Genomic DNA, 19,611 nt, shown 5'->3' on the forward strand with positions numbered 1-19,611 from the left:
AGCTGTGTCCTGTTTCCTTTCCTGGAAGTGGAAAGGCCAGTGGGTGGCCCAGTGCAGAACGAGGTCTCCTGGGGCTAAAGGGCTCTTTCTGTGTTGTGGAGTGCGAGTGACAGAATGACCAGAACTCCAGACTGATTACAATTAGAGAGCCTTTATTGACTGGCCAGTGTCCACTCCTCCACTCAGGAAGCCCAAGAGAGAAGCGGCCACGACCATCTGCAGAGTCCAATATTTAAAGGGGACAACTACATCCGTGTTCATGTTCCCATAGCAAGCAAAGCCAAGTTACAAGAGCTAATTGCGTAGTTTTAGCCAAGCTATTCATCATCCTCCTGTTATTCATTTCTGGGTCACTTAAAGGTCAGGACTATTCTTAATTTTGATCTGTCTGTTCTTTGTGGGCTGTTGCTCAGGTGTGTGAGCTCAGTTCCTAGAAACTGCACAGGCTGTCAAGCTGCTGAGGTGACTAGGTAATTAAGCAGGCCTGAAAAATTGTTCTACTCTGTGACATCTGGAAGCACTTCCCTGAGAATAGCTTTGTCGGGCTTTTGCTGGAGGCACCTGTCACTTTTTTAGAAATTTCTATGTCATTTCTTGGAGAGAATTTGAGGTTCCCCTTCCCCCTTGAGAATGAGAAGTGTGGCTAAGCTCGGCGGTGGGGGTGTTTGAGAGGACGCTGCATGGAAGTGGAACCACAGGCACAGGGGTGAGTGAGGCATTCCCTGCAAGGGTGGCCAGCTGTGCCTGAGTGTGTCATAACCTAGGCAAGTGGCACTCACTTGCTGACTGGCCCAGCATCCGGCATCTGACCTCAGCTGATGCCTCCTGCTCCCTGGGCTGTTGTTCTGCCCTGTGGCAACCCCACCCTGCCCTGTGGGTTCCCATACACTGGCAGCACCAGGTCAGCCCTTTTGTCCTGGACCTGTCACCTAAACAGCAGCTGGTGGCCTCCCCACCAGAGTATCTGACAAGCCTCTCCAGGTCCATTTCTGAAGCCCAGTTCATATATACCCCCAAACCCACATCTCAGGCTTCCCACCTGCCCTGAGCCAGGCAACTCATCCCTCCAGCACCTCGAGCCCAACCCCCAGCACTGACTTCCCTCCTTCCCTTCCACATTCCCCACATCTGTTCCCAGGAGACCTGCTGGCTGCTTGGGATGAGCCTGCCAGGGAGGTGTTTCCCTCCCCCGTTCCCCACCATCCTCTTAGAGGAAAAGCCACAAGTCTTGCCCCAATGCCCCTTCAGTGCCCTCTGACCTCCTCTCCTGCAGCCCCTCCTCCCAGTCCAATGGCCTCCCTATCCTTCCTGGGACACACTGGCCTGCTCTGATCCCAGGGACACTGGCTGTTCCTATGCCTGGAACACACCTGTCGTCAAGGCAGCACAGCTGCCCCCTCCCCTCCTCCAGCCTTTGCTCAGCTGTCTCTTCCCCAAGCCCCCTCCCCCTTGTCCCAGCCCCCATTGAAATCTGCAGCCTGCCCCCCCAATCCCACTTCCTCTGTGTGTCTGTCCTGTGGCTTCAGGGGAGACTTTTGCTCTCTTGTTTGCTGCTTTACCCCAGGTCCCTGGCAGTGCCCGCACACAGTAGGTGTTCCATAAATAACTGCTGCATGATTCAAAGAAGGTCCACTGGGCCCATGTGTGTTTTGTAAACACGTGCTGCTGCGTGTGCATGTGAGTGTGTGTGCATGAGCACAGAGCAAACAGGTGCCGACAGGCCCAGGCCTCCCAGCTCTCACCTGGGGTGACCTCCAAGGATGCACCTGTGCTGGGAGCAGGGGCGGCCCTTCCATCGCTCCATTTCCCGTGCATTTGTACCAAGTGCACAGGTTTGGGACGCTGCAGGTGGTCTGCAGGTGAACGGTGACGCTGAGATGAGCTCGGCGTGCAGGGTGAGTTTCAGAGACAGAGGGCTACTACTCGCTCAGGCAAGTAGCAAATCCTCCAAAGTTCTCATGGCTTTTATTGGGGAGTACAGCAAGTAACAATGACAAGCAGGCATGCCTATGAGATCATATGAGCTAAATTATACATTAAACTATTAATTTCCTATATTGTTCAAAGATCCCTTCAACCTGCAGCTGTGTACCCTCCTTAGTACTTCCCATGCCCTCATGGACTATTTATCACCTCAAGGAAATTCTGCCTCTGAACAATAAATCGTGCGTGCAAGACTTTGTTCTGACTTGGCCCGCTTGCAGGCCCCTGTCTGTTCTTGGCAGAACGTCCTCTTTTAGTTAACTTCTCTTTTCACTTGACTGGCTACAGACGCTGTGCTTGGGCTCAAGGGCACAGAGGGGCGGGTGCTTCATGTTGTGGGTTTTGTTTTGTTGATTTTGTTCTGCATCCAACCCCTGGGGAGGAAACCTGGGTTACAGTCAGACCCAAGGGCCCTTGAGGGTCACAGAACCATTGTCCCTAGGTGGTCAGCCAAGTGTCGACTCTCTCCTTGATTCCTTGCTGTCTAGATTTGGGATTATGGCGTGGCCTAGTGCCTGGGGTCCAGCGGAGTCAGGCAGGGTCTCATCATTCAGGCACAGGTGTTTGGCCCTGCTGTGCACCCCCACTGACTGACCAGGACCAGTACCTGCCACACCCACAGTCACCCAGCAAAGCGGCCAATGGCCCCATCCACTGCCTACTGTGCTCAGAGGGAGAAGAGGGCAGCGACTGGGGTGCTGAGCATCGGGGAGGTGAGGGTTCTGCGTGGGAGTGACTGTGCCCTGCTGAGGACCTGAGGAGGATGGCTGCTGGAGGGAGCAAGACCTCACCACCCCAATGTGACCTCCCACCCACCAGGCTCCTCACCCCTGCTCACTAGAACATCTACTTGGGTGGGTGGGGACCTTGGGAGGGAAGGGGTCTCTGGGGCTTCAGCGATTCAACAAAATAAAACCAAATCCTGCCCAGCTGGCATGGCTCAGGGTTTGAGAGTTTACCTGTGAACCAGGTCACAGTTTGATTCCTGGTCAGGCACATGAAGAAGAGAAGGTAGGAGCCCAACAGGATGTGGTGCAGGCCCTGCTGGCTCCACCCCTTCCCTAGGAGCCCAACAGGATGTGATGCAGGCCCTGCTGGCTCCACCCCTTCCCCAAACCTGACCCAACCTGTAAATGCCACACTGCACCTGCTTGGCCTGCACCAGGCCCTCGGTCTAAATTCTTTTAGGCTGTTCAGGGGGAGGTAAAAGGCCCATCCTGGGTCTTTTGTTTTTGAAAGGTAATCAGCCTAAAATAATCCTCAGGGCAAAGACACATTGGGGTGGTGAGGTCCTGCTCCCTCCAGCAGCCATCCTCCTCAGGTCCTCAGCAGGGCACAGTCACTCCCACGCAGAACCCTCACCTCCCCGATGCTCAGCACCCCAGTCGCTGCCCTCTTCTCCCTCTGAGCACAGTAGGCAGTGGATGGGGCCATTGGCCGTTTTGCTGGGTGACTGTGGGTGTGGCAGGTACTGGTCCTGGTCAGTCAGTGGGGGTGCACAGCAGGGCCAAACACCTGTGCCTGAATGACGAGACCCTGCCTGACTCCGCTGGCCCCTGAACACCCCACACTCCAAGCCTCGGGGCCAGAGCTTAGTGCATGAGAGCACAGGACCACACAGTACTTCCTGTCTGCTGGCTTCTCCGCTTCCTCACACCATGGCCATGCCTCGCTATTTATAGGAATAGAAAGTGAAACCAGGAGGGAGAGTTGGGGAGGTGGGTTGCTCAGGGAATCTGCCTGCTGCAGGCTGGGTGGGTGGGACCTGCCAGGATCCCGGGGTCTGGGGCAACTGATAAAGGCATGGAAGGAGAATATGGTGGCAAGTCCCAGGCCGCCCTAGACCTGGGGAGAGGGTGGCTGGCTCTGCCAGGCATGATGTTGGGCTGACCCATCTGGAGGGCTTCAAATGCCAGTTGAGTCTGTATTTGAGGGGCAGGGGGTTAGGTGCCCCTCCCTACTCCGAGTCCCCACTGCTCCAGCAGTGCCCCAGGGAACTCAGGTGGGACTTCCAGGGAGACCTTAAGTGATGGAAGGTTCCGTGGGACGGTGAAGTTCTGGACAATACATTTCTTTCTTTTTTTAAATGTGTATTTTTATTTATTTTAGAGAGAGAGGAAGGGAGAAAGAAACACTCCACTCCAACCCACTCCAGCACAGTTCAGTGGTTGGAAATAAAGGGAAAGGAAAGGTCTGGAAGCTGATTGAATAGAGAAGGTATTTGTGCCCTGAGGCCCTGGGCAGGTGAGACTGACACTTCCCTGGGGTTGCGGAGCCTGCTGGGGTTTTCTGGTCTGTGGGGAAGAAGAGCATCTTGGAGAAGAAAGACAAGTTAGGGAACATGTCGCCCCCTCCCTCCCAGCAAGGCCCTCAAGATCACCACCAAACAGGTGCCAGTCTGGCCCTGAGCCCTGGTGGCTTCTGGGCAAGGTACTCATTTTTCCTGGGCCTCTCTCCCAGGTAGAGGGGAGGCGTTCAAGTTCTTAAATGTGGCTTTTCTTTTGCTAATCTGATCTTATATCAATTAACTTATTAGATCAGCCAAGGAACTTGGGAGGGTGGGAGGAAGCATGTTCTGTCCCTACAGCAGCTGCCTGTACGTCCTACATGGTTGAGGTTCAGGACCTGGAAGAGGAGCCGCACACAAAAGAAAGAGAAAAGACACAAGATAATTTGGAAATATTGGGGGACCAGGCGGGTAAGTCCAACTCAAGAGGAAGGACTTCCACTGGTGCTCAGGCCCCACCAACCTTTTATTTGGTTTGAGATACACCCATAGTATAGCCCTTAGGCAGGCAAGTTCCGGTAACACACAGACTATCTTATCAATAAGGATTTACATGAGTAAAGGTGGGGACGTTGCTTCCAGCTACCATTATCTGGATTAACAGAGGTGGTGCACAGCTCTGACCTTTGATAGGGCTTCAAAGGGAACCAGCCTTCGGGGTTCTCTGTCTACACTTCTCTGCCAGTGAAGACAATAGGTGGTTTCCCACATCTCCCCCTTCTTTTTCCTTAAAAAATCTTGTATCTGCAGACCAGGAATAAACATATAAGAACAAAAAATGTTTAAGTCCCAATTTCAATGTCCAACAGTTCTGAGTCAAAGTTTGAATGTCTGACAGTTCCTTATGTGTACATGTCAGCAATGATATTTCAGTTCTGGATGGTGGACAAATGGTGGCAATGCAGGTCTGACCCTCTCTGGTTTGATCCTGGGCAACTTGCAGCGACACACAGCTGCTGACTGCTAGCATGGCAAAGCGTCGTCAGCATCCTCCATCTCTGGATTGTTTTTCCTCTTGTCTTCATGGCTGGAGCATTCCTGATAATTCCTCTCTGTTGCAGGAATCCACATGGTCTTGGAGTTGTTTTCTGAAAATATACAAACATATTCTCGACCAAAGGTTAATTTGCCCAAATGATTTTCCTTTGACTTATTTTGACACCACGTATGTTTTTCATGGGTGTCTTGCTGTTAGCATTACAAATGAAAAAAATTTTTTTTCTAGATGTAATTTAGTTACAAGATATTTTTCCTTACATGGCATTTTTCCACTATCTTTTTTCACTATCCCCCCTTTTTTGATTTAGTTATAAGAAGGCTTTTGGAAAATTTTTATAATGCAGTCTAGATAACTTTAAATTTTAATTTTTTGCACAAAAATATGACTGCTTTAGGTTCATTGCATGTTAAGCAATTTTTCCATGAAATAAAAATTTTGGTTAATACTTCTTGAGCCAATTTTAATTAATCTGAAAACTTGACTACTATTTTACTGTCAAATTTAATACTCAAACAACAATCTTAGTTTACACTGTAAATATTAATGGAAAGGATTATTTTGCATCCTTGAGAAGGCCCTGAACATTCCTGGTGTTAGGCTGGATTTAGATATAGGGTAGCTGCTGTCAGCCAAGTCTCTGTTGTCTGGGTCCCGATCTCAGCTGGGCCAAGTCTCTTTCTGTTATCTGGGTCCTGATCTGAGCTGGGCATGGGAAGCGGGAAGCAGCCATGGGGGCAGGAGACCTCCCTCAGAAGGGGCGAGTGTTCAAGCCCCTACATAGTTGGAGGGGGGGTGAGGATCTGTGCCCCACCTCTGTTGACCCACAAGTTCTCTCCTGATGGCCCCTCTGCGACTGTGCCTGTCTTAGGTTGTTCCTCCCAGAGGAATCTTACCTGTCTCTGGCTAACCAGCCATCCTCCAGGGCCAAGCAGGGTGATGTGAGGTTTGGTTCTGTCTCCTTGATAGCCTATGCCCCCGTGGCCTCCATGCCCAGCAACTGCCTTGGGATCCCCTCGCCTGTTGGCGGGGCCCTGGCATTGATTTTGGGGAACCCAGGTTTCTTCTCCAGAGAGGGCCCAGCTCACGCCATTGGGCAGTCACCATGACCTCAACATGAACAGAGAACTCAGGCAACAGCTGTAGGCAATTGGATTGTGAGAAGAGGGACCCTCTTGGCAAAAAGGCAAGAGAGGCCGATACAGAATGCTCAAGTGCCTTCCCAGGGGGCCTTCCACACAGTGGAAGGGATTAAATCCTTTCATGTCCTTATTAAATTGCTGCCAAACATTCAAAGAATTAGTTTGTAAGTTTGTTTGGGATAAATGTACCATATGCTGTTGTAAAATATCATAAATTATTAATGACATTGTAGAATAATATCATGTAAGGATATTCTTTGCTCTAGGCCATGGCAATTCAGTTTTAAACTGGCTGTCTCAAGGTTTGGAATGAGGAACTCGTTTGCAAAAAGGCAGTTTACAGAAGCAGAAACAGCATGTTATCTAAATTACAGTTTGGGGTAAACACATTATCTAGAGCCCTTGGGTAACCTGGGTTAAACTTAGGCATGTTATCTAAATTACAGTTTTGGGTCTCCAGAACTCTGAGTCAACAGGGACACATTAACTGGAGCCCTCTGACCTTGGGATAACTGTGCTGTCCTTCCCAGGTAAAGGAAAATGTGCTTTTTAAAACCAGTATGAAACTATAGTTTTTACCTGAGATAATTGTTACCATACTTCACTTTACCATGCCCCAGGTGGTCTCTGGGCTGTTTGTTGTCTGGCTTGTCCTCCTCCTGCTCCTCATCTTCAGTGGACTGCTTGGAGTCGCTACTCTCTGTGGCTGAGATGGTTGATTGCCTGCAGCTGCATGTTATGGCTCCAGGCGCAAGGTCCTCAGTCTGGCAAGATCCCTGATGCAGTTTAATATTTCTAACAGGAATCCATACGTGTTTGGAAAAATTCTCTTGGAATATACAAGCATACCCTCTGCCAAAGGTTAATAATGGGTCAGGTCTCTTCCATAAACCAGATTCGGGATGATTCCATTTAACTAGACCATTTTCTTTTGTTTTATTCTGACACCAATGTAGCTCCATAGGTGTTTTTCCATCAGCATCACAAGTGAAAAAATTTAAATTAAGGCTTGGTGCAGCCTACCCGTAGGTGATTTCTCCATCATCCCTCCTTTTTGTTTTTCAAGTTGGGATTTTAGCCAAAGAAGCCTGAAAGGGGCCATAGGAGCAACATGGCTGCCCTGAAGGACAAGGACCAGAAGGAGTGGAAAGCTGATGCTTGGAAAGTTCCAGGGAGGTAGGGTGTGCGGCGCAGGGGGCCATGGGGCCATGAGGCGGCCTGCCCCACAGATGCAGGCACAGTGCCCACCCGCCTCACTGAGGGCATTCCCAGGTTTCGGGGGAGGCGGGGGAGTCCCTGGGGTCCCAGAGGTGGCACTGGCCTCACAAAACTTAGGAGAGCACTAGCCAGCCCCTCCCCCCCTCCCCAGCACTTCCAGGGCAGATTGTCCCCTGCCCTATGCCCACCTCCCACCCCTGTAGAGAGGAGGCGAGAGGACCCACAATGCAGGTGGTAGGTTTGAAGTGTCAATGTGCTTGATTTTTGCTGGGTGTGTGTTTAATATGCAGTGAGGAAACACAGATCACATGTGTGTGCATGGGTGTGCATGTGTATGTGTGTGTGTTTGTCCATGTGTGAGTATGTCTATGTGAGTATGTGTGTGTTTTTTATGTGTGTGAGTATGGGTGTGTGATTATGCATGTGCGCGTGCTTACACGTGCATGAGTATGTGTGAGTGTTTGTAATGTTGACCATGGCTGGGTAGACAGAGTTGGGGGGCTAATCGTCATTTTCCTGGTGGCTTTCTTGCAGCCCCCTAGGCCCCGGGGAGGGGGTCAGAGTGTTCTTCCACGCCATCCTTTCCAAGGACTTCGGCTTCGACCCTGACCAGCACCAGATATTTGTCCGGGGTGGAGAAGAGCTGGGGAAGCCAGAATGGAACGTCAACGTGTGCGAGCTGCACGTCACCAAGTGAGTGTCTTTGGCTCACAAGCAACCCCGCAGGGATGTACTGACATCCATTCTTTGAAATCTATCGTGACAGTGCTTTTTAACAAAACTGATGACATCCTAGGCTTTTTGAAAATGAATATTTCAAACAGCTCTTCCCCTCAATGCACTTGTCCTGTGTCCCCAGGGCCCGCTGACCCTCGGTCCTGTCTGGGACAGGGCCTCAGCTGGCGTCCATGTGTAGCTCTCGCTATGCACTCCATGCTGGGTTTCAGAAGAACTAAAACTTCTAAGAGGATTTTCTGATAACTGGCTGGTGTCCCCTCTGTTCACAGACCCTTAGAACAGGTCGGGGCCCTCATTGAAGGCTGCACCATCCTTTCCAAGCGGCTCCTGGACAGACCCGTTCCATACAAGTATGTGGTCATAGGTAACAAAGACTCTATTCAGGACAAGGAGAGCGAGGATGTCAACCGCTGCCTGCACCTGAAGTCGTCGCTGCTGGGCTCAGGAGGTAGGTCCCGTGGGCAGTGGCCGCAGGCACATGCAGGGCCTCCCGTGGGCAAAGGCTCCCGGGACCCATGTGGGTCCTTTCTGCTTAGTGGGGCCCCACCCAAGCCCTGTGTGACAAACCTGAGTTTGGAAGCAAGTTTTCAGCAGTTTAGCCTGAGCACTCACGTATGAAAGGAAACAAGGGAAAGGATTTGTCATTAAGCTGCTAGGAGGAAGGAGGCTGGGCAGAGTGGTAGGCAGGGCAGGAGCAGGAAGAGGCGCGTCAGCCCTTTTCCAGGAGATTTCCATGTGGTACCCACCCGCCACCCCACTGTGTGGTAGCAGCCACTCTTCTCTTCATTTCCTATTCTCCGTTTTGTCTTCTTTTTCTTATTTATATCTTTATCTTCCTTTGGTGTTTTTCTTTGCTGTTTTTTACTCACTGCATGCAGTTGCGTGAGTGTGTCTGCGTGTGTGTGTGAGTGAGTCTGTCAGCCCAGGCCCTGTCTCCTGTACTGTCCTTCATGGGTTGGGCATCCTGACGCCCAGTACGGGGACAGTGGCACTTGCACTAAGTCCCTTACGGAGTGGGGCTCACTCACTTGTGAGTGACAGTTTCAGTATAAAGTGTTTACCCACCGAGTGACCATTTTCTAAGGGGCTCGTGTGCCACATTTGCTGAGCCATCAAGCTTGCTAAAGACATGTTCAAAGTACATTCAGGCTGCTGGATGGCACCTACCCCTGTATGACATCTGCATGCCTGTCCTCGACCCAGCCGGCTCCCCACAGGCCGGCCCCAGTGCTGCTGACCTGTGACGGACATCTGCCGGGAGTGAGGCTGGCTACCTGCCCAACAGTTCTCTAGTCGTACTTTCTTTCCTTCCTGGGCTCACTCCTCTGCTCCTGCTGGTCAAGAGCCGCCTCCAGGGCAGAGGGTCCAGGTCAGGCAGGTTGTGATGCCTCCTCTCCCCTCTAGACTGGCATCAGTATGATGACATTATATGCATGAAGTCCACTGGAATCACGGAGCAAGTCCTGAATTATGTCAAGGAATGGGTGGGGAATGAGGTGGTAAAAAAGAAGCTGGCGGCCTCCATCATGCTGGACCGTGTCCTCAGCATCCTGCAGACGTGGAGCACCATCAACTTGAACAGCTTCTTCATGCAGTTCCGCCAGTTCTATTCTGTCGTCAGTGAGCGCATGGTCTACAAGGAGCAGGTACAGGCTTAGGGGGGGCACATGCAGCCACTCCCTCCATCTTCTGAGCAGCCAGCGTCACCCCACCTCCTAGTGGCCAGTTGACCCTTAGACTCAATGGGCAGGTGCAGATGGGGGCAGGTGGGCCTTCATTCCTTTTCTCCAAATACCTCCTCTTGGGAATTCTTTGTTTTTCCTATTTTCTTCCTCCTCCCACTGCTGGTCCCACCTCCTCACCTGACCCCACCCCTACCACCCGGTTCAGCCCCCACTTCTGGCCCCACCTCCTCACCTGGCTCCATCCCTCACCTGGCCCCACCTCCTCACCTGGCCTCCAGACCAAGTAGGAAGAAGGGGTGGAACCCTCCTTTCTGCCTCTCCACTTGCACTGTGGTGGGGCCGGGGTAGTTCTGAGATACATCTGGGCCCACATAAGAGATGACCACTGAACCGTCGTAATCACCCAGGCCCTACCTGAAAGCCCCTCCACATGCTGGGGTCTCCGGACACCATTATTGGGGGCAGCTCCCAGAGGTCCCAGGCAGCTGGGCCCGGAGAGGGGGTGCTCGGGTCACAGAGCTGTCCCTGCCCCTCGGGGCCATAGGCCTCTGCTCAGGTGAGGTGGACCTCGGCGCAGCGATGGTGCAGCTCAGATGGGTTCGCCTCCACACTTCTGTCTCCGTTTCCCCTGGGCCAGGTGGGGAAATACCTGTGGAAGTGTTTGCAAAAGCACATGGCACTGTTTCTGGAGAAGAGCGAAGACCCTCTGCCCACGGACTTTCCCGTGAGGAGTAAACTGAGAATGGGCCTGATCGCCCTGCACGTGGCCGAGGAGCTGAAGCTTTCTCTCTCCAAGAATGACCTGGGCACCCTGTGTGGCCTCCTGTGCACCAACGCCCGTTCCCCCGGTGACCTCTACGACGACCTCAGCCTCATCTTTAGCACATCTCAGAGGTAGTGGGTGTGGGTGTGGGTGTGGGTGTGTGTGAGAGAGAGAGGGAGAGAGAGAGAAATGATTTTACAGCCATTTCTACTGGTTTTCATCTGGTTATAAAAATAAGTGCTGGTCTAGAGGGGAAGAAAACGTACAAGAAATAAAAACTACCTATAATGTTACCACTCACTGTTGTCTTTCAACATTTATTCCTCTTGCCCAGCGATTCTCAACCTTTTCACCTCATGGCACAGATACATTAATGACTGGATTTCTGCAGCATGCCAAAAGCATATCTTTGCTGACCTTACCACAGAATAGGTATGATTGTGCTTCATTCACCGGAAGGCTACTGTTGTGTTGACTATTGTCATTTTTACCTGACAACCTCAGGGAAAGCAGCCAGGGCCCTGACTCCATAGTTAGGCGGTGCAGGTGTTAAAAGCCTCGAGGCACATCGGTTGAGAATCACTGCTCCGCCCTGTCCCAGACATAGATGCTCATTTTCTGACATAAGCTGTTGAACACGCGCTCTGCAGAGGCTGTGCTGTGCCACATCACATGATGAGTGGCTGTAGGAGCCCAAGCCCAGGACGCTTACAAAAGCAACGTGGGTCTCTGCCACCTCCGAGTTTAGTTCAGGAGACAGGCTGCTGTGCTGACCAGGGCCGTCGGAAGCGTGAATGTCTGGCCAGCATGGAGGGCCTTGCCTTTTGCCGGGTGGGGGCACCTACTCCACCCTCCGATGGCCCTGGCATCTTGATGCAGATGCTCGGCCGCGGTCTGACTTGAACTCTAGGCTGATATTAGCTGGCCTGCCCTGACAACAGTGAGTGGTAACATGATGGGTTTTACGAATGGACAAGCCAGCTGAGTGCTGTTCATTTTCACCAAGGGGGGTGGTGGTGGATGGACGAAGTGTGTAGGTGTCCCGAGTCTGAAAGCAGTGATGCTTTGTGATGTAGGAGACACTTGATTATAGGCACCTGCCGTTGAAGAAATTGCTTTACACTTACACTGGCTGCCACCAGAGGCCTGGGATCACGTGCCAGCCAGCCAGCCATGGCACTGGGCAGGGCGACTTAGCTGCCTGAGCCTCAGCTTCCTCTGCTGTCGAGGAAGATGGAAATGCCGCCAACAGTTTACTGGGGGCCTTCAGTGGAGGTCTCTTCAGTGCCCAATGCGTTGGGGTTCACACGAGGGCGCCCTATCTCCCATGGGACCCTGCTACTCCCTGGCCCAGCCACTCTGCTCAGCCACCCACAGTGCGCCTGCCTGCCCTGTGTGAGGCACAGGCCCTTCTTGGTGGGGCGTCAGACCACAGGTGAGCTGACTGGCACCCTCAGCTCACAGAGGGGTCTCTGTCCCGTTTCCAGGTGGCAAGACTACCTGGTGAACCTGTGTGGAAGGAGCATGGACCAGGGGGTGGACCTCTGGGTGGGCACCCTGCCCGTGCTCCACCTCTGCATGGGGCCACTCCTCCCAGGACGGGAGCCCAGGATTCAGCCTGAGAACATCTGGGCAGCCCTCGAAGGAATCTCTTTCTCGGAGTTTCGGAAGAAAAGGGCACATGAGTAAGTGGTGGGCTCCACTTCCCCACATGAGTCTCGGTGGACCTCCCTGGTACACTCAGTCCTGCTTCTAGGACACAGTCAATGCATCTCTTTTTGTAAAATGACTTCTTTAAAATATATGAAACATATAATACAAAGAAAAATACAAAAATGGCCTGTTAGCAATCTTCAGAGTGTGAAGTACCAGCTTTTTCTAAGAGGAAACACAGAAATCACAATCTACAAGGGAAAATGGTGGATCCAGTTTAAGTGCACACATTCAGTTGAAATCAAAGAAAACACAAATGCAGATGAAGGACAAAAAGTTAATGCTCACGTTTTGCCAAGCATGCCCCACTGGTGCTGCCTTTTAAGATCCTGTCTGTAATGCCATGCCCAGTGTGTGTGCATCGGTGGGGTGCAGACCCTCAGTGCCTGTTAAGGGATGGATGGATCAAAAAGACGTGGTGTATCTATAAAAGGCAGTATTATTCAGCCCTGAAAAAGAAGGCAGTCCTATTGTTCGTACAACATGAATGAACCTTCAGGGCATTAAGCCAAGTGAGATGATTCAGAGAGAGACAAACTTTGTATGATCTCACGCATCTATGGAACCTAAAATGTCAAACTCATAGAAATGGAGTAGAATTTGGTTACCAGGGTCTGGGGGCTGGGGGAAGGGGTAGATGTTGGTCAGAGGCTACAGACTTCCAGCTGTAAGGTGGGTTCCGGGAGCTAGCACAGTGCTGGACGAGTCAGTGGTGCTGCATTACAGACATGAATGTTGCTAAGAGAGTAGATCTTAGATGTTCTCACCACTAAAGGGGAATGAAAACGAAGGAGCATTGACCTCGGAGGTCAGCAGCCAACATGATGCAACGTACAAGTGTATAAACCCACACATTGTTACTCCTTCCAGTGATACCACGTTATCTATCAACTACATCTCAATAGAGCTGGAAACAATGGTGGATTCTTAGTGTGTTTTTTTATTGTAAAACATACGTAACCTAGAATTTACCAGTATAACCACTTCAAGTGCACAGTCAGAGGCATTAAGCACATTCGAATTGTTGTGCAGTTGTCACTCCAGAGCTCTTTTCCAAACTGTAACTCCGTCCAGTGAAGTACTCACTCCCCACCCTCCCCGCCCTGGCCACCTCCCTCTGCTTCCTGCCCCTGTGGGTGGGACCACACAGGATTTGTCCTTTGTGTCTGGCTTATTTCACTCAACATCATGTTTTCAAGGTTCATCCATGTTGGTGCATTCTTAATGTTATTGTTTCCTTTTCATTCGATCCACGTCTTAGCATTGACATTATTTTTTAAACCCAAGCTTCCTCGATCCTCCCTCCTGGTCTGTGGTCGGCATTGCAGTGCTCACCGCCCTCTCCCTGCTCCGCTCTCCCTCCGCAGGAAGCGATTACTCCAGCTCATGGTAGAGAAGAAATACCTGCTGAGTGTGGATGAAGACCTGTTCCGGTCCTGGTTCAGTCTGCTGCCTCTGAGCAGCCTGGCTGCCTACCTGCAGGAATTCTCTGACTACCTGACTCGCTTTCCAGCGCATGTCCTAGACTGTCTGCTGGGGACCTACTACCGGCTTCAAGGACTTAAGGATGTCAACAAAAACCTGGAGGTCCGTCACCTGCAGCAGGCGCTGGAGGGCTCGCTTGGCACAAGTGCCCCAGCAAGTTAGCGTGCAGAGCCCTGCTTCCTCTTCCCGGGGAAACCTGGCGGGTGACACACTTAGAAACAGTGCACTGCACCTGGCAGTGTGGCTCAGTGGTTGAGCATCGACCTATGAACTAGGAGGTCATGGTTCAATTCCTGTCAGGGCACATGTCCTGCTGTGGGCTCGATCCCCAGTGTGGGCTGTGCAGGAGGCAGCTGATCAATGATTCTCTCATCACTGATGTCTCTATATCTCTCTCCCTCTCCCTTCCTCTCTCTGAAATTAATCAACAAATAAATAAAAATAAAGAAATTTTTAGAAAGGAAGAAACTGTACTGGGAGGCTCCCTGTTTCTTCCATTTCAGTAAAACTCTAGCCTTCCCTTTTTATGTCTGTGTGAGGCAGGGTGAGAAGTCACCCCCTAGCATTGGGACATGACACAGTTACCATCTTCCTCTCCCATTTTGGGGCTGAAAACAATGGCATAACTCTAAATCTCGAATTTATTTCCGAAAGATCAAGTTTAGTATTTGAGCACCTTAAAACACGTTTGTAGAAAGAAAATAATTTATTGCTTGGTTTTATTCATGCTGGGTTTTTCAGGTCTGTTTTAGCAAAGACTGTGGTGCCGTGATTAAGTCTCTCCTGTCTTCCTTTTCTTCACCACCCTAGGACATTGACAAAACTTTAAAAATGCTGCTGCACCTGCTGGTTACCTTTCAGGACAAGTAAGTAGCAAAGCAAAAGGCTGTCCTGGGGCTGCAGTGGCCCCCCACCCCGGGTAGCAGTGTCCCAGAGCTGCCGCCATGGTCGGAAGGCCATAAACCATGCATAGCCCACTTCCTCCTTTGATTTATTAATGCGATAATCCTGTTTTTTAAGGGACAATAATAGCTATGAACTGGTGACATTTTAGTCTGGTTTTCTATGCATCTCCCACTTGTTTCTCAATGGTCGTCTTCGTGCTGCACACCCAAGCCTGTGCCCTGTGCTCCATCAGCATCTAGCCTTCACATGTCAACCTTAGCACAGCTCCATGTAATCATCCGAAATCATTGGCTCCTGGCCTCTGACCCTGGAGGGCAGTGCACAGGACACAATAGAAATGTTCACAGGGCAGGACAGGCGATCACTAAGAGTCCTCAGCACCTCCCCTTTCCCTCACCTGAGTTCTCAGGTGTTCAGGTCAGAGGCGGGGCTCTCAGGAACCTGTGACTCAGAGGCCTTAGCCAGCTCTGCACAGTACAGCATCCCCCGGCCATTCACTGCTGTGGCCCTGTCTGAGCCCACTTGGATCAACTCAGCAACTGTCAGTAGACACAAAACCTGGTTTTCACCTGGAGGAGGCTACACAGCACACCGCCTTCTAGCTTCTCTTCCTTTTGCCCTCCCTCCCTGTATCTTTCAGAATAGTTTTCAAATTGACATAATAGTTTAATCTTTAAAATGTACATTCCTAGCCTTTTCTCAAGTAAGGGGATACCCTTGGAATAGTTTCACTCATCTTTGTTAAAACACTTCAGACCAGGGAGGTGTCCCTGGTTTGCTTTAAATCCTATCCAATAATAGACAAACATGGTAATTGATCATACCTTTGCTACGCCTCCCATTGGCTAATCAGCACGATATGCAAATTAACCACCAACAAAGATGGCGGCTAATTTGCATACTGCAGGCAGGGTGGGACAGCGCCAGCTGCCAGTGCACCGCCATCCAGGGCAGGCCAGCCCCAGAAGCCACCTGATATGGTAATAACTCTATCAGTAAGCACTCTGAAAGTCAGTGGCATAAATGCACCAATTAAAAGACAGATTATGAGGGTGAATCAAAAACAAAACCCACTTTAAATATAAAGACATATTAAAAGTAAATGAATTAAGCTGCAGCCTGTTTTGCTCAGTGGATAGAGCATTAGCCCGTGGACTGAAGGGTCCCAGGTTTGATTCCACTCAAGGGCATGTACCTCAGTTACTGGCTTGATCCCCAGTCCCTATCAGAGCATGTGCAGGAGGCAACCAATCAATGTGTCTCTCCCTTCCCCTTCACTCTCTCTAAAATTCAATGGAAAAATATCCTTGGGTGAAGATTAACAAAAACAAAGTAAATGGGTTAAATAACATTAAAGAGATTATAAGAAAAATATATTCCAAATTTTGTTAGTTGTATAATGGTTATGTTTAAATTATTAACACCTAAGAAATTGGGTGAAGGGTACATATAATATACTGTAGTATTTTATAGGGTTTTTTTTTACATGTTTGAGAGTATTTCAAATTAAAAAATTAAAAATTAATAAAATATTAATTGAAATGTATCTGCATTACATGAAAAATCTCCTAATTGCTTCTAGCATAATTTATTAAGTTGTGCTCAAATTTACAAGGGTTCAATTAAAAAATATCTTAATTCTAAATGATATAATAGAAAATATATAATAGTGCAGTTATAAGCACTTATCTGAAAATAAAAATTTAAAGAAGTGAATTTAAAGAAGGGATTAGCCGAAGAAAATATATGCACAACCCATGGACACAGACAACAGTATGGTGATGGCCAGAGAGAAGTGGGGGGCAAGAGCTGGGTAGAGGGGCCCAAAGGGGGGAAATAGGGACATCCTATATAATAATAATAAAAGGCTAATATGCACATTGAACGGCAGAATGACCGGTTGCTATGATGCGCACTGGCCACCAGGGGGCAGACGCTCAATGCAGGAGCTGCCCCCTGGTGGTCAGTGCACTTCCATATGGGGAGTGCCACTCAGCCAGAAGCTGGCTCATGGCTGGCCAGCGCAGTGGTGGTGGCAGGAGCCTCTCCTACCTCCATGGCAGCACTAAGAATGTCCAACTAACGATTTAGACCCGATCCCTTGGGGGCCTAAGCCTTTAGTCGGACATCCCCCGAGGGCTCCCTGGCTGCCAGAAGGATGTCTGACTGCAAGCTTAGGCCTGATCCCCCAAGGAGTGGGCCTAAGTCGACAGGTGGACATCCCCCAAGGGGTTCTGGACTGCAAATGGACGCAGGCCGGGCTGAGGGACCCCCCCGCTCCCGAGTGCACAAATTGTTGTGCACTGGGCCTCTCATTTATATATATATATATATTGATTTCAGAGAGGGAGAGAGATAGAAACATCAATGATGAGAGAGAACCACTGATTGGCTGCCTCCTGCCTGCCCTCCACTAGGGATCAAGCCCACAACGTGGGCATGTGCCCCAACCAGGAATTGAACTGTGACCTCCAGGTTCAGAAGTGGACATTCAACCACTGACCCACATTGGCCAGGTTGTTTGCTTTTTATCTTGGTTGCAAGTTTGAGGTGGATTGAAATCTCCCCGATGTTATGCTATATAGGGATCCAATGGATGCCTTGCTGCTGGTACTTAACGGGAAGGAGTGCGCCCTGGATGACGGTGATGTTTCCCGTTCCCTGGGTCCCTCCAGTGATTTCTCTTCACTCACTGCGGTGCAGGGTTCTCCAGGAGCCCTTGGTGCCGTCCTACCTGACCGTGTGCCTGAAGCTGCACGAGGCCGTCTGCGAACTCACAAAAGGCCTGATGACTCACGAGCTGCTCGCCTTATCTGCCGAGATCGTCTGCATCATCATCAGGCTGAAACCTATAGTGGTGAGTGGGCTCCAGGTGTGTCACGCCCAGGACAGCAACGGAGTTTCCAGTGCCCTCGTTCACAAAGGAGCTGGGCCAAGTGTGGGATTGCAGGATGGCACAAAGCGGCTGCTCCCCTCATCCGTCACCCAACATGCCCTGGCCGGCTCACCGCACACAGGATGCTGTGTGACCCCATGTGCACCTTGGCCTTTGGGTCTCAGGCTGGAAGGAGGGGAGTTACAGTGCAGGTGGTCGGGTGACTGGGCAATTACAGAGCAGAGAAGATGGCGGGCGGCAGGTGACACCCCCCCAATGCATGTCCATGGATGGTCTTCCCCTCTGAGCTTTTCCCTACACTTTAACGGTAGCAGAGGACGGGCCAGGACAATTCTCTCTCCCCCCGCCCCTCCCTACTTCCCCTTTGCTAACAGGACTCCGAGGAAGGGCCAGGAAGTGACACTGGAATGAGGACCTCAGTGAGGAGTGTGGCCCAGGGAGCCCTCGCTGCCACGAGAGCGTGGTTTCGGGGAACCTTCAAGCAGAGCATCTTCTGCAATTCAAATGACTCTTCTGTCAGGTTCACCTACAGCAAGGAGATCCAGGTGAGCTGGAGACGGTGCACGGCCCATGAAATGTGTCTGCACAGGGATTCGACACCTCAGGCTGTATCCTGAGCACCAGGACCTCAGCGGGGTGCCCCATCCTGTGCCTGGGCCTCAGGCCTCGAGTCCCTGCCCTCCCCAGTGGGATCTGAAAGGCCAGGCGTTGGTCACATGCCTACCGGGAGCCCCGGTAGCAGGCAGACCTTGCCAGGGAGGTGCTCTGGGCGGGGGGACTTGTGGGGGGCATTTGGGGTCTGATTTAGTACTAAGGTTATGAAGTTTGTGATGCTGGACTTGGAAAGAAAAGATGAAAGCAGGAACTACCAGTACTTGAAAGGGAAGCTGGGCAGAATGGCATCTGAATGTGAGAAAGAGAGACATGAGCCCCAAAAATGGTGGGCAGTGGGAGGTAAGAGGTGGGAGGTGGGAGCGTTTTGAAGATGACCGGTGTGGAATAGAACTGTGTGCTGTGGAGGAGGGCAAGGGACGGGGCGGCCACTGGATTGGATCCAAGCTTACAGTAACACCTTAAGTACATGTGGACAGGACTCCGCCAGGGCTGGGCAGGGCACTATCTGGGAAGCTTTATTCACTCCCATTTTTGGTTTTTATTTTTTATTTTATTTTTTAACATATATTTTTATTGATTTCAGAGAGGAAGGGAGCAGGAGAGAGAGAGACAGAAACATCAATGATGAGAGAGAATCATTGATCAGCTGCCTCCTGCACGCCCCACATTGGGGATCGAGCTTGCAACCCAGGTATGTGCCCTGACCTGGAATCAAACCATGACCTCCTGTTTCATAGGTCGACGCTCAACCACTGAGCCACATCGGCCAGGCCCATTTTTGGTTTTTAACGTGTCTGTTTTCTCCTTGTGTCCTTGTAGTTATCAAGGTAATCGGGGTGTCGGAGTGGCCAAGGGGTCCACCTGAATGACCTCTGCCCTCGATGGGAGGGTTCTGTAGGGCTCATCCCTGTGGAATGGGGCACCTCCGGCTTCATGGACTGGATTTCTATAAAGCAAAGCCTGCTTCCCTCGTTCCCCGGAGCTTTTCAGAACTGTACACATTGTTCAAGAAAGAAAGAGCCACAAGGGCGTTACTGGAAAAGAGATGTACTGCATGTTCCATGTTGTATCTGGACCTAGAGAGTCAGGACATATGTGAGTGATGGGAGGGATGTGGACAGGGACCCGCCTAGAGAAGTGTCAGACCCATGGCACTGACCTGAGCGTGACTCATACTGTGTTG

General features: G+C 50.8%; 1 protein-coding gene across 1 annotated transcript in view; it reads left to right on the forward strand.

The window, feature by feature from the left end:
• Window positions 1–7,520: 7,520 nt before the first annotated feature.
• Window positions 7,521–19,611, forward strand: part of RNF213 (ring finger protein 213) — a 74,140-nt gene continuing 62,049 nt past the window's right edge. Inside the window, exons 1-10 of the mRNA XM_006105582.3 lie at window positions 7,521–7,585; window positions 8,162–8,320; window positions 8,635–8,813; window positions 9,770–10,011; window positions 10,688–10,944; window positions 12,301–12,498; window positions 13,894–14,131; window positions 14,822–14,877; window positions 17,621–17,774; window positions 18,188–18,358. Of these exons, the coding sequence (XP_006105644.1) occupies window positions 7,521–7,585; window positions 8,162–8,320; window positions 8,635–8,813; window positions 9,770–10,011; window positions 10,688–10,944; window positions 12,301–12,498; window positions 13,894–14,131; window positions 14,822–14,877; window positions 17,621–17,774; window positions 18,188–18,358 (1,719 nt within the window). The remainder of the gene's footprint in view (window positions 7,586–8,161; window positions 8,321–8,634; window positions 8,814–9,769; window positions 10,012–10,687; window positions 10,945–12,300; window positions 12,499–13,893; window positions 14,132–14,821; window positions 14,878–17,620; window positions 17,775–18,187; window positions 18,359–19,611) is intronic.

The sequence above is a fragment of the Myotis lucifugus genome, unplaced genomic scaffold (assembly GCF_000147115.1).
Source record: "Myotis lucifugus unplaced genomic scaffold, Myoluc2.0 scaffold_698, whole genome shotgun sequence".
NCBI classification, from domain to species: domain Eukaryota; kingdom Metazoa; phylum Chordata; class Mammalia; order Chiroptera; family Vespertilionidae; genus Myotis; species Myotis lucifugus.